The 14572-nt window shown below is 39.1% G+C and overlaps 1 protein-coding gene across 5 annotated transcripts in view; it reads left to right on the top strand.

Moving 5' to 3' along the window:
* LOC126235681 (uncharacterized) overlaps positions 1-14572 on the top strand; it is an 84160-nt gene that overhangs the window by 65155 nt on the left and 4433 nt on the right. For 4 of the 5 annotated variants that reach the window (XM_049944416.1, XM_049944417.1, XM_049944414.1 and 1 more), the window contains exons 7-9: positions 8756-8893; positions 9000-9146; positions 13205-13396. In XM_049944416.1, coding sequence (XP_049800373.1) covers positions 8756-8893; positions 9000-9146; positions 13205-13396 — 477 coding nt within the window. Of the gene's footprint in view, positions 1-8755; positions 8894-8999; positions 9147-9233; positions 9518-13204; positions 13397-14572 lie in introns of those variants that run through there. The other variant, XM_049944418.1, reaches the window with a different exon arrangement.

Raw genomic sequence — 14572 nt, 5'->3', positions numbered from 1 at the left:
GTGCAACCCTTTTTCCCTCTCCCCTGCTCCTCTCCTTTTCCCTTCCCAATTTTTTCCCCCATATCCCACCTCCCTGTGCTGCACCTGGCAGTCTCGAGTCCCTGCAAGCCCCACCAGACAGTGATCTTCTCTCCCCCATCCATATCCCACTATCCCTCCCACTCTCCTGCCCCATTCCAAATTGCTATTTAAGGTAGTTGCAATCCAGTCAGAGCTACCATTGGCCGTGGCCCTATATGCACGAGGTGCGCTGGCTTGTGTGAATATGTGTGTGCTTTCTTTGGTGAGGAAGTCTTTGGCCGAAAGCTATAGTGTGACAGTCTTCTCGTTGTGTTTGTCTGAAACTCATCGAGCCATCTTTATGGTGAGTAGCAATCTATTCTTTTCGTAATAAAATTGATATTCCAGCCTGGTGTTTCCACTGTTAGTAAAGATATTTGGTGCAATTTGATGTGCTGTGGACCATTATAAGTGGAATGAAAGGAAGTATGGAGTGCAAGGACAATGAAACCAAGTTCGGTCATTAAGTTGTTAGAGGATTTCTGCAGTATTTTGGAGGAAAGGCCTACTAGAATAGATTGCATACTTTTTGAACAGATTAGAAAACTTTGTTGTCTAAGAGTATAGAACTATTGTGGTAGATGAAGAAGCCACTGATGAAGATAATATCAAAAGTGACTTTTGGGATGACCCATCAGTATAACTAGAAAATGAGCGGACTTCAGAAAGTGGTCCAGCATTACAAGGCAGTGATGAGAGTAGTGGTTCCTCATAGTATCCAGCACCATCAGAGAAGATCTGAACAAAATTTCCTGAAGGATAGGTGACTGATCCCCCTGTGAACCATGGACCTTGCCGTTGGTGGGGAGGCTTGCGTGTGTCAGCGATACAGATAGCCGTACCGTAGGTGCAACCACAACGGACGGGTATTCTTGAGAGGCCAGACAAACGCGTGGTTCCTGAAGAGGGGCACCAGCCTTTTCAGTAGTTGCAGGGGCAACAGTCTGGATGATTGACTGATCTGGTCTTGTAACACTAACCAAAACGGCCTTGCTGTGCTGGTACTGCGAACGACTGAAAGCAAGGGGGAACTACAGCCGTAATTTTTCCCGAGGGCATGCAGCTTTACTGTATGGTTAAATGATGATGGCGTTCTCTTGGGTAAAATAGTCCCCCATTCTGATCTCCGGGCAGGGACTACTCAAGAGGACGTCGTTATCAGGAGAAAAAACTGGCGTTCTACGGATCAGAGTGTGGAATGTCAGATCCCTTATCGGGCAGGTAGGTTAGAAAATTTTAAAATGGAAATGGATAGGTTAAAGTTAGATATAGTGGGAATTAGTGAAGTTCGGTGGCAGGAGGAACAAGACTTCTGGTCAGGCAAATACAGGATCATAAATACAAAATCAAATAGGGGTAATGCAGGAGTAGCTTTAATAATGAATAAAAAAATAGGAGTGCGGGTAAGCTACTACAAAAAGCATAGTGAACGTATTATAGTGGCCAAGATAGACACGAAGCCCATGCCTACTACAGTAGTACAAGTTTATATTCCAACTAGCTCTGCAGATGACGAAGAAATTGAAGAAATGTACGATGAAATCAAAGAAATTATTCAGATAGTGAAGGGAGACGAAAATTTAATAGTGATGGGTGACTGGAATTCGGTAGTAGGAAAAGGGAGAGAAGGAAATGTAGTAAGTAAATATGGATTGGGGCTAAGAAATAAAAGAGGAAGCCGCCTGGTAGAATTTTGCACAGAGCACAGCTTAATCATAGCTAACACTTGGTTCAAAAATCATAGAAGAAGGCTGTATACATGCAAGAAGCCTGGAGATACTGACAGGTTTCAGATAGATTATGTAATGGTAAGACAGAGATTTAGGAACCAGGTTTTAAATTGTAAGACATTTCCAGGGGCAGATGTGGACTCTGACCACAATCTATTGGTTATGAATTGTAGATTTCAGCAGTTGAGTCCCATAGTGCTCAGAGCCAGCCAATTGTAGATTACAACTGAAGAAACTGCAAAAAGGTGGGAATTTAAGGAGATGGGACCTGGATAAACTGAAAGAACCAGTGGTTGTACAGAGTTCCAGGGAGAGCATAATGGAACAATTGACAGGAATGGGGGAAAGAAATACAGTAGAAGAAGAAATGCTAGCTTTGAGGGATAAAGTAGTGAAGGCAGCAGTGGATCAAGTAGGTAAAAAGACAAGGGCTAGTAGAACTCCTTGGGTAACAGAAGAAATATTGAATTTAATTGATGAAAGGAGAAAATATAAAAATGCAGTAAATGAAGCAGGCAAAAAGGAATACAAACGTCTCAAAAATGAAATTGACAGGAAGTGCAAAATGGCTAAGCAGGGATGGCTAGAGGACAAATGTAAGGATGTAGAGGCCTGTCTCACTAGGGGTAAGATAGATACTGCCTACAGGAAAATTAAAGAGACCTTTGGAGAAAAGAGAACCACTTGTATGAAAATCAAGAGCTCAGATGGAAACCCAGTTCTAAGCAAAGAAGGGAAAGCAGAAAGGTGGAAGGAGTATATATAGGATCTATACAAGGGCGATGTACTTGAGGACAGTATTATGGAAATGGAAGGGGATATAGATGAAGATGAAATGGGAGAAATGATACTGCGTGAAGAGTTTGACAGAGCACTGAAAGATTTAAGTCGAAACAAGGCCCAGGGAGTAGAAAACATTCCATTAGAACTACTGATGGCCTTGGGAGAGCCAGTCCTGACCAAACTCTACCATCTGGTGAGAAAGATGTATGAGACAGGCGAAATACTGTCAGACTTCAAGAAGAATATAATAATTCCAATCCTAAAGAAAGCAGGTGTTGACAGATGTGAAAATTACCGAACAATCAGTTTAATAAGCCACAGCTGCAAAATACTAATGCGAATTCTTTACAGACAAATGGAAAAACTAGTAGAAGCCGACCTCGGGGAAGATCAGTTTGGATTCCGTAGAAATATTGGAACACGTGAGGCAGTACTGACCCTACGACTTATCTTAGAAGCTAGATTAAAGAAATGCAAACCTACGTTTCTAGCATTTGTAGACTTAGAGAAAGCATTTGACAATGTTGACTGGAATACTCTCTTTCAAATTCTGAAGGTGGCAGGGGTAAAATACAGAGAGCGAAAGGCTATTTATAATTTATACAGAAACCAGATGGCAGTTATAAGAGTCGAGGGACATGAAAGGGAAGCAGTGGTTGGGAAGGGAGTGAGACAGGGTTGTAGCCTATACCCGATGTTATTCAATCTTTATATTAGGCAAGCAGTGAAGGAAACAAAAGAAAAATTCGGAGTAGGTATTAAAATCCATGGAGAAGTAATAAAAATTCGTTGTTAAATAGGAAATATGTGGAGGTCAGAACATGTTTAAATAAAGCTGAAATCTCTTTGTCAAAACTTCTTTCAATAAGTTGTAGAGATTCTGGAAGGGGAACCTTTGTAAATAAAGGCACCACATCAAAACTAACTAATATATCAGACGGGTTCATTTTCAATGATTTCAGTTTACTAATGAACAGATGGACGGAGTCGCCATGGGTAGTCCCTTATCCCCTCTGGTGGCCAATTTATTTATGGAGGACTTCGAGGAGAAGGCGCTTGAACCTGCTGACTTGAAACCCACGGTATTCTGGAGGTATGTTGATGATACCTTTGTAGTTTGGCCCCATGTTGAAGACAACTTGCAAGACTTCTTAAGACATCTGAACTCCCTCCACGATCAAATAAAGTTCACAATGGAAATTGAAAAGGAGGGATGCCTTCCATTCTTGGATGTTTTGGTTCGGTGCAGAGAAGATGGCACTTTGGGACATGAAGTGTATAGGAAGCCGACACACACCAATCTGTGTTTACGTGCAAATAGCTGCCACCATCCTGCCCAGACAATGAGTGTTCTCCGAACTTTGACTCACAGAGCGCATATTATTTCTGACGAAAGCAGTCTGCTAGATGAACTTTCCCACTTACAAAGAGTGTTTGAAGACAATGGGTACTCTCCACAACAAATTCAGAGGGCACCGAAAATGAAACCGAAAGAGGCCACCAAGAAAGCAGAAGAAGATGAAGAAACCTTTAAATCGATGGCCTTCCTGCCATATGTGGGTAGCCTCTCATCAAAAATAGGACGCATTCTCGGCAGACACAAAGTAAAAGTGATTTTTCGTCCTCCACCTAAGACAGCTGCACTCGTAGGCTCCGTCAAAGATGATTTGCTGCTCCGAAAATCTGGAGTTTATAAAATTCCATGTGAATATGGCCTTTCTTACATCGGACAAACAACTCGTACTGTCCAAGAAAGATGTACAGAACACCAGAGGTACGCACGACAAGTCGGCAGTGGCAGAGCACTGTATTGATAATGGTCACAGTATGTTGTATGACAACGTCGAAATTTTGGCAACTACATCGTCCTTTTGGGACTCGATAGTAAAGGAGGCAATTGAAATTCGCTTGACGACAAACTTAATTAATAGAGACACTGGTTTCACTCTTGATAAATCCTGGAATCCGGCACTCGCTGTAATAAACTCGCAAAGACGTCGTCACAGTGCAGCTCACAATGATATATCGATATGCCAACAAACATCAACTGCAGAGTCATAGATACAACTCTCGCACTATGCACGTCTCTGCCGCCGACCAACGTCTCTGGCGCATTTGCATCTGTGGTCGTATGCGCAGTCGCGCGGTACAACAGTATAAAGGGACGAAGCGAGCACTGGAGCGGCAGTCTTGCGGCTCACGCTAAAGATGGCTGAACGTTATACAGCCAAAATATTAGAAGAAGAAGGAGATTTCTTGCGGTTGCACACCCGAAACTTAATGGAACTTTGAGGTTTGTCGATGACATTGTAATTCTGTCAGAGACAGCAAAGGACTTGGAAGAGCAGTTGAACGGAATGGACAGTGTCTTGAAAGGAGGGTATAAGATGAACATCAACAAAAGCAAATCGAGGATAATGGAATGTAGTCGAATTAAGTCTGGTGATGCTGAGGGAATTAAATTAGGAAATGAGACACTTCAAGTAGTAAAGGAGTTTTGCTATTTGGGGAGCAAAATAACTGATGATGGTCGAAGTAGAGAGGATATAAAATGTAGACTGGCAATGGCAAGGAAAATGTTTCTGAAGAAGAAAAATTTGTTAACATCAAGTATAGATTTAAATGTCAGGAAGTCGTTTCTGAAAGTATTTGTATGGAGTGTAGCCACGTACGGAAGTGAAACGTGGACGATAAATAGTTTAGACAAGAAGAGAATAGAAACTTTTGAAATGTGGTGCTACAGAAGAATGCTGAAGATTAGATGGGTAGATCACATAACTAATGAGGAGGTATTGAATAGAAGAGGATCTTGTGGCACAACTTGACTAGATGAAGGGATCAGTTCATAGGACATGTTCTGATGCATCAAGGGATCACCAATTTAGTACTGGAGGGCAGTGTGGAGGGTAAAAATTGTAGAGGGAGACCAAGAGATGAATACACTAAGCAGATTCAGAAGGATGTAGGCTGCAGTAGGTACTGGGAGATGGAGAAGCTTGCACAGGATTGGGTAGCATGGAGAGCTGCATCAAACCAGTCTCAGGACTGAAGACCACAACAACAACAACAACAACAGGTGACTGATACTTACAAAATCTGGACAAAGTAGCCAAGAGGAAATGATCCTCCACAATAGTGCCCTCCACGAGTAGGTCTTGACATGTCCTTATAGTGTCAAATTCACTACCGTAATGGCACAAAGAAGACAAAAAAAAAGACACTTTCACAAAATTTTGAATAGACACTGAAATGACATGGCAGTAACAGCAAGGTACTACAAGACTAAATAACAAGATATATATGATCAATCATGCACTATGAAAGTAACGTGGAATTATACACAACTGAATCCTACAAATCTGGGGGAGTCTGAGCAATGGCTTGTAAAGCACAAGCAGTAGTCCAAGAGGAAAAAATTAAATTGTTTCTCACATGATCATGTGTAAACCTGATAGCAGATTTGTTGGTGAAGCCACTGATGTAGAAAAGAAAGCTGTGGAGTTTGTTATGGAAGTAAATCGTTTCATTGACAAGCATAATTTTACATAATTGTAGATAATTAATGCAGATCAAACAAGATTTGCTAAAGTGCTACTTTCAGGGAGAGCCTTTGCTGTTAAGGGAGCAAACATGATTTTTGGTGTCATAGGTTCGCTTGCAGCAATCACATATTCACACATGATAATGTCTGTTATTGTAGTTCTGCCACATATGTAGGTACTTGTCTTGGAACCCATTGGGAAATTTCTAGCAGGTGTGACACTTGAATTTTCCAGTGTGAAAGCATATACTGGCAAATCACCAAACATGACAAAAAGGGACTTGACAGTGTTGCTGGAACAGTTGTTATGGCCAGATTTGCAGGACAGCAATGAATTCCTCTTTTGGTTGATTCTTGGGCAGCAAATAAAGATGATGCTCTATTCAATGAGGCAATTCCAGTAGTTGTTTAATTTCACAAGAAGCTGATCCCTGCAAAATGTACTGAATTGGTTCAACCAGTGGGTATTTTCTTTTTGTATCCATTCAAAAGTGTGGTATGATTCATCACAGATTTGGTAGTGTTCTTAACCATAGGTAAAAATATATCTAAAAACAAAGATGATGTGACTTACACATCATCTTTGTTTTTATCTCTATCTTTGTTTTTAGATATATCTTTGTTTTTAGATATATTTTTCCCACGTGGAATGTTTCCCTCTATTATATTCTAACCATAGGTAAAGTGTGGCAAAGAGTACTATTTATTTACATTCAGTCTTTTGTGCACTTAAAATTTTCGACAAATAGATACAAACAATTGATCTAATATGCTTTCTTCAAATGTGGTTATCCCAAGGAACATCTAGAATCATTTCAATTGCCGTCCGAATATTGTTTTGAGAGTGGTTTAGAAGTAGAATGTTTCAAAGAAGACTGTGTTCAGCTTACCTTCATTCAGTGTGCTCACTGTGAAAGATGTTTATTCTTAGACCATGGATAACTTACCGATCTTTATGTCTAAAGTGCCCTCGGTGCAAAATGTATGAGGGCATGTTGAAAAGTAATGCCTCTGAATTTATCTTGTGAGAACTTGTAGAGCTTTATAAATAAAGCAAACATTTGTTCCCATTCTACATATTTATTCTTCATGTCTACATATTTGCAAATCTCTGCCACTAAAAGGGCTCTGAATTATAGAGTGTAATGTGGTAGTATGTAACATAACTATGTTGGTGTGTCAGAAACAGCTTGCTGTAATCGAGTTTCAAATTTGAAGAGTTTGTCAACACATGGAGTATCCTCTCCTTCAGCATGACGATGCCAGACCACACGTGAACAATGCGACATAAACAACAATCTGGTGGCTTGAGTTCACTGTCATCGATCATCTTCCGTACAGTTCTGACTTGACCCCATCTGTTTTTCATCTGTTTCTAAAACTTAAAGAAAAGCTTCAAGGACTTCACTTTGATTTTGATGAAGCAGTGCAAGCAGAGCTGAGGTTGTGGCTCCATTAACAAAGTCAGTCATTCTACAGTGACAATAGTAACAAACTGGTATCTTGTTGAAAGAAAAGTGTTCATCACTCTGGTAGCTATGTTGAGAAATAAATACGTAGACCTGAGGAGTAACGATATAAAACGTATTTAAAAATCACGCCCCCAATGTTTATATTCGTCACTTAAACATTACTGAGTGTGTTTGCTTGTCCATTACAGTATTCAGCTGTATTTGGACTGATCTGCCTGAGGATTCCTCTGTTTACATTTACTCATAGTCTATATTTGGCAGCTCACAACTCCTGTGTTTCTTGTCCATAGCAGCCCTAATTTGCATGGTATGTATATTTCAATATTGGCTATTCAACACACTGTACAGATTCAGAGTGTGCATGACTACAGTTGGGTACCATTCCTTGCGAGTACTGATTGCACTTACTCACCCAAGATCGTATCACTTTTTAGTGTAGCAGTAGATATTTAAAGAAACAGTGGAAACTCCAAGTAGGAATATCAAGTAGGAATATCTCACTGTAAAGAAGACAGACAGCCACGGTTAAAAGACGCTTGCACAAAGCTTTCGGCCACAGCCTTCATCAGCATAGGGGAAACACACACCATTTATATACACAAGCAACCACACCTCATTCACATATGAGCACCATCTCCAGCAGCTCGGTCCAGAATTCATTCTGTAATTAGGATTTATCTATCAACTGGTAGAATTCATTCCTTTCTTCCTTCCTTTCCAAGCCAGTTACTGTAACAATCTGTAATTCGTACAGCCATTTTTCCTTTTATTATCTTGTCTCCTGTGAATAAAAGAGCCGGATGTGCCCCCAAAGATTGAAAATTCTTTCAGGTTTTGCTGATAATTTTGGTGGTGGTGGGTGTTTTTTTCCCCCAAGATTAAGTAAGACTTTTCTTTGTTTTCTTCTTCCATACATTACAATCTACTGGTTTTCATTTGTATTTTATGAAGCCTTTAAGTGTTTGGTCAGTGGAAAGTTTCAATAATCACTAAATTTCATTTAGTTTTTGCAGTAGTTACCCAATTTTACTCCAATTTCAGTTTGTTGTATGAAAGATTACTATATTTTTCTATGTTCTTTTTACTGGAAAATAGTGTTAATTTGTAATGGAATTTCCATTATTTTATACAGCTAATTTTTATTTTATTAATTTGTGTTGCTGTTTCAGCTTGCCAGTGGTGGTGTTGATTTGGGATTAGTAGCACAGTGCTGCCCACTGCTTGAAAAGCTAATAGTTACTGCAGAACCACTAAGGGCTTGTACTATACGTGCTAGCCCTATATTTCCAAAACTTAAAGATATTAAGGTCATGACTTTTGATATTGGCATGCTCTGAATTGAATTGTTGCAAATTCTCGTATATTGGTTCTTGTGAATTTAAGTTTTCAGATGATTTTATTTCTTTTTTCTAGATTACCTGTCCCGTCTCCTTGGAGTGTGGATCAGTGCTTCTAAGGTCCCAGAATGTTATCCATATTGACATTGTTCGCATAAGAGATCTCACAGATTCCATCTTTTCCTTGTGGCTGCGGCGAAATCCAATGACCTACTTAAAGACAGTGAGTATTGTTGTAAACACACACAGCATTAGGTTATTATTCTGTTTGTAGTTAATATTCACCCATAATAATAACATGGTTTAACAGTTTTAATCTCAGTGCTATTCTATGAAGAACAAAATGGAGGAATTGCAGCAGAAGAGAAGTATGAGGTCATCACTGTATGAGTGAGAATGATGCCTGCATTCAGTGTACATGTGGTAATGAAACAGTGCTTCATGAGAAGAAGATATGAAATTGGGAAGAAAATATTGTGGGTAAACAGTTGGCTGTGGAAAATGGAATTACTCTTCTGAGATTCAACAGAGGCTTAAAAATTATTGCAGTGAGCATTGGTATACATATAATTCTGTAATTTTTTGTGGTTTGGCAAGTCAGCAGTTTAATTAAAGCCATTCTTTGGTTTGAAAACAGTGTGAATCATTGGACTAAACTGCAGTCAATTCAGCTGTTACATGTAAGAAAGGTTAAATATAAGAATTGCTGAAACAAAGATTTGTAGGATGTTAAACAAGCATCAGACAGGTTTTTGAGTTTAAAAAAAAATGAAACTGTTTGCAAGTAAGCTTTCCTAATAAAAAAGAGGCAGTTTTTCTGTGGAAACTGTTAATAATACTGTATGATATCTCCTAACATATGATAATGACTATGATTTTTTTTTTTTTAAAGAACTTCATTAGCAGTAGTGAAAACCTCAGGCCAACAAAATTAACTCTGTCTAGTGGCAAGGATACATTTTGCAGTTACAGGGTAACTATAGTCTGATTTAAAGTAGTTGTCACTTGACGTTTGCGCTGCGAAGTTGCGGCGTTGTCACGTCAAGTACTGGCTGGAGGCAGCCGCCTCAGCGCATCGCTACCCCCGGCGATAGAAAATCGTTTTAAAGCCTGTATCTTCTACAAAAAGTAAGTAAAAAATTTCAAACCCACATATGATGTATATCTCTACAATGTCTCTCAATCAAATATCTATTCTTAATTTTAATTAGGACAAGAGTTACGTTAATTTGTTTGAAACCATTTAAATTCTCAATTTCGCAAACAGCTTCTAACTTATCACGTCATTACTGAAAAACTATTGGTGTCACAGCAAAATATTTTTTTCCATTCATTAACAAAATAATGCACTCGGCAAAGAATCCTTAAAAGTTTTCGTAGTGCATCATGTTTCTTGTATATAAATTTCTGAAAACAGAATTTTTAAGCAACCCTATCAGTACTGAACTCGAAACAAGTATGACGTTTAAAATCTCTATCTCCTATACATATTATGTAAATATTTTGAAATTTACGTACAGTATCGGTCTCAGTGGTATCTATAAGCAAATCAAATATCTTTTCTTAATTTTAATTAGGGCCGTTGTTACATTAACTATTGAAGTGTGAGAAATTTTCACATCCGGAAAAGTTTTCTTCTTTAGATTGCAAATCTCGAAAACTATTACACACATTGAATAACATCTTCGTGTATATACAAAATGAAATAGAATTAAAATTCAGTCTAACTTACCGTATAGAGATGTCGAGAGCTGGCCAAACAGTATTTCTTAGTCTCACAACAAGAATAAGAATTAATCGAAATAAATTCACAAACACACTATTTAATGGCAGTAAGTACACTACACACTAATCAGACAATGCGAAAACACCGCTTAATTCAGAGTCAGAGTCAGTGGAACTATCCGTGTCGCTGCTCGTATTGACAGATATAATCAAGTCTTCGACACTTTGTTGTAAGATACCTTCATTGTTCCATGCGTCCTGTATCACTCCTTTCACGTGATGCGCTACCTTCTGCCAGTCTTCCGATGTCACAATTTCAACTGCCTCTTTCAAAAGGCGTTCCACTTCGGTTAATGTGAATTTCTTACTTTCTTCAGCAATATGCCGCTTAACCTGAGCCCAAATCAGCTCTATTGCGTTGAAATGGCAATGGTAAGGAGGCAATCTGAGCACTTTATGCCCGTATTTTTTTGCTACTTCATCCACAATGTAAATCGGTTTCTTTGGCTTGTGTTGCGATACAAGTTCTAATAATTCTGCCCTTGTAAAATTACTGTCGAACTGCACCTTATGTTTCTGTAACCAGCTAACAATGTCGTTTCTCCTCGTTGCCTTTGTGGGTGCTTTGTCTTGTATTACTGAACGATAAGGAGCGTTATCCATAACAATGACAGAGTTTCTTGTTAAGTTCTGGAGCACACAGTCTTCAAACCATTTCACAAAAGTATTGTGGTTCATCTCTTCGTGGTAGTCGGAGGTCTTATTTGAACTGAATAGTAGCAGACAATTTGGAATGAAACCTTTTGAATTTCCGGCATGTGCTACAATTATCCTTTTTCCTCTGCCGATCGGAGCTGCCATACTTCCGCTGATGGTACCGTCTGTCCAGCCTTTTTTTAAACTGTGTCCTGCATTCACCCACGTTTCATCAAGCCAAACGATATCATCAAAATTGGTCCCCACTATTTCTCTAAGAAAGCGGCATCGCCAGGCTGCAATATCTTGGCGTTCCATTAGTAACTTTCTGCCAGAGATGGATTTATAGCGGAATCCTAACATTTTCACGACTCGTAACAAAGACGATTTACTACCCTGAAACAGGTCAGCCACTGTGAGGGTAGCATGTAGTTTTTTGAGTGCTGGATACTCCTTCCTCGAATAAAATGCATATATTTGACGACGAATACCATCTTCCTGAAAAGAGTCAAGTTTTGTGACCCTCTTCTCCAGTCGCCTCTTTTTCCCAGGTGTCTCCAATTTAGTTGATTCACTTGAGCCTTCTTTCATGAATTTCTCCTTGCAGATTCTTATTACTGATCGTTCGCTAACTTGCAGAGCAGCTGCAGTTCGCTCCACCACCTTATCCAAAGGAACGAGAGGCCTTCCTGCCTCCCTCTCTCTCTCAAAATACTCCCTTAAGGAACACATGTATTCACGCGCCTGACTGCGTATAACGACGCCATGTCCGCCACTTTTTGGAGGTTTCCGAGGAGTGTGCAGCCTCGGCCTCCCTCTCTTGCGACTGCTTCCATCAGACATCGTAAACACGCGAAGCTACAAGTCACTCAAATCTCTCACCCGCACGTCTACAACGGCTCGCTGAGGACTGGCTGGCACAATGCCTTAGTCAGCTCGGCAGAGCGAAGTGGCAACGCAGTGGCAGCCGACAGCGCCGGCTGCCATTGGTTTATTGGTGGTGGGAGCCCTGCAGCACGTTGCCTGTCAAGTGACAACTACTTTAAATCAGACTATAATCATGAGTTCACTCCTGTTTATTATGCAAATGGATTTCACACCTGTTAATGTTAGGATTCTTGTAAATGTCCTGATGAGTATGTGTGACATAGGATTGCAACTGTATGCAGGAACTTAACTTTCTTAAATGATAATTCAGCTTATTTCACCATAACATGGGAGAGGAGTCACACCACAGCACTCTTAAGATTGGCCACACTACATGTCATCATACAGCAATCCTGAGTCATCTGAGGAACTGGAGGGATGGATTATTGGCCTGACCTTGAACTAGTCAGAGTACGGAGAATTGCCTGATCAAGAGTCTGCCGCAGATGAGCTCATTTAACACAGTTCTATCAGCAAGCATTGTGCCATCATCTTCCCACACACCACTGACTGGCTGTAATCACATTTTTAACATACTTGGTTCAATCTCTGTCAAACTATTTTTACAAAAAAATGACACTTTTGATCATGTTGTAAATTCAGAATCATCTAAAACAGTGCATTGCTTTGCTTCATCTTACAGTGGAGAACTACTTGCTTTTGTGTCACAGTCCCCCCCCCCCTCTAAGTGAAGAAAGGTGTGTGTGTGTGTGTGTGTGTGTGTGTGTGTGTGTGTGTGTGTGTGAGCGTGCGCGCACGCATGCACATACGTGCATGTATGTATTTTCATATTAATTTTATTTTCATTTTTTAGAAAAAGATTTTTGTGTTGAATTTCATTCCTGGTAACAGCCAAATTGTAAATGTCTGTATCTATATATTTGTGGGAAAGTGTTGCAGTTGTAACTAAATACGAGAATTGCTTTTTTACAGCTACTTCTGGGATACGTGGAACTGACAAGAAAGAGTGCAGAACTGCTACTGGATACCTGCCCACAATTGACAAGGCTCGGTTATCTTGGCAGTTGGGACATTAGATCCTGGGAATGTAGACGACTTAAAGAACGAGTTGTGCAGGAGAATTACGATGTCCACCTGCTTCTGTACTCACGGAGTGGAATCAGTGTAAGCACAATAGTTGAAGAAATGAGTACTGATGAGGAACGTGCCATTGTGGAGCTGTAGCAGATACAATTATACTAAGAAAGCATTTCTATGTACATCAAGTGTTTTAAATTTTGGGGAAGATTATAAGCATCCCAGGCAATATCATGTAATTTCTAAATTCTGAATTTAATATGTTGTTCAAGGGAGAAGCTTTCATATAATTATAGTGTTGGAGATACTGTTATTTAAGTCACCTAAATGTTTTTTGGAAGCAGTATGCTCATAAGACTATAATTTAATATGCCAAGAACAACATAATTTAAATATCTGTTGGAATTTCCTAAAATGGCACTTGTTCTCAAACAAAATATTATTTTATTTTCTGAGAACTATTTGATCAGTGAACAAAATGATTACAGGTTACTTGTTTTCCTCAATGTATGGAAATAGTAATCAATCCTGAAACTAAAGATACTATTAGATACACATTAAAAAACTGGAGGAAGGCAGTTAAAGTTACACAAAATAATGTGTATCAATAGGTGTTACAAAGGAGTTTTGGTTTCATGGCCATCATCATTGTTGGTAAAGATGTTTAATATTTGCAGCTCAATCTTTTACAGTTAAATCTTCTTATCCAAATACTTCAGGGGAAATATCTTTTGAGTGTTCGTCATTAACATTGGATAGCAGTACTGGTACAAAAAATATTTACCAGAAAACTATCCAAAATTATGACCAAAAACCTTAGCTCCATATATTGTACTCATGTTCACCATATGAAGTCATATTACAATGGTCAGATATTATGTATTTGTTACATTGTTAACTAAAAATATTTTAAATGAACTTTTAGTTTGCAGGAAGTATTGCAGAATATGTAATGGAACCAAAAATTTTTCTTCAGACATTTTTTATGTAATAGTAATGAAAAATGAGAGGAGAAAACAAAGCTGAAAGTTTATGTTCTCTAGTTATCAATGTGTTGAGAAGAACAGAAACTTCAAGATATTCTCTTAAAGACCCCCTGTAAAATTGTCACATTTGGAAAACAGATGTTAGCTGACTACTTTTAATCATTGTGTTTAATGCCCGTCTGTAAAAGTTGTGCAGGAGCCTTTAGAAATGATGCTTTGAATGATATTGGCTCTCGTAACATATCGTCTAATGTAGCATTGAGATATTGCTTTGTTG

Source organism: Schistocerca nitens, chromosome 2 (genome assembly GCF_023898315.1).
Source record: "Schistocerca nitens isolate TAMUIC-IGC-003100 chromosome 2, iqSchNite1.1, whole genome shotgun sequence".
NCBI lineage: Eukaryota > Metazoa > Arthropoda > Insecta > Orthoptera > Acrididae > Schistocerca > Schistocerca nitens.
The sequence above is the reverse complement of the archived record's forward strand: the minus strand, read 5'-3'. Positions and strand labels throughout refer to the sequence as shown.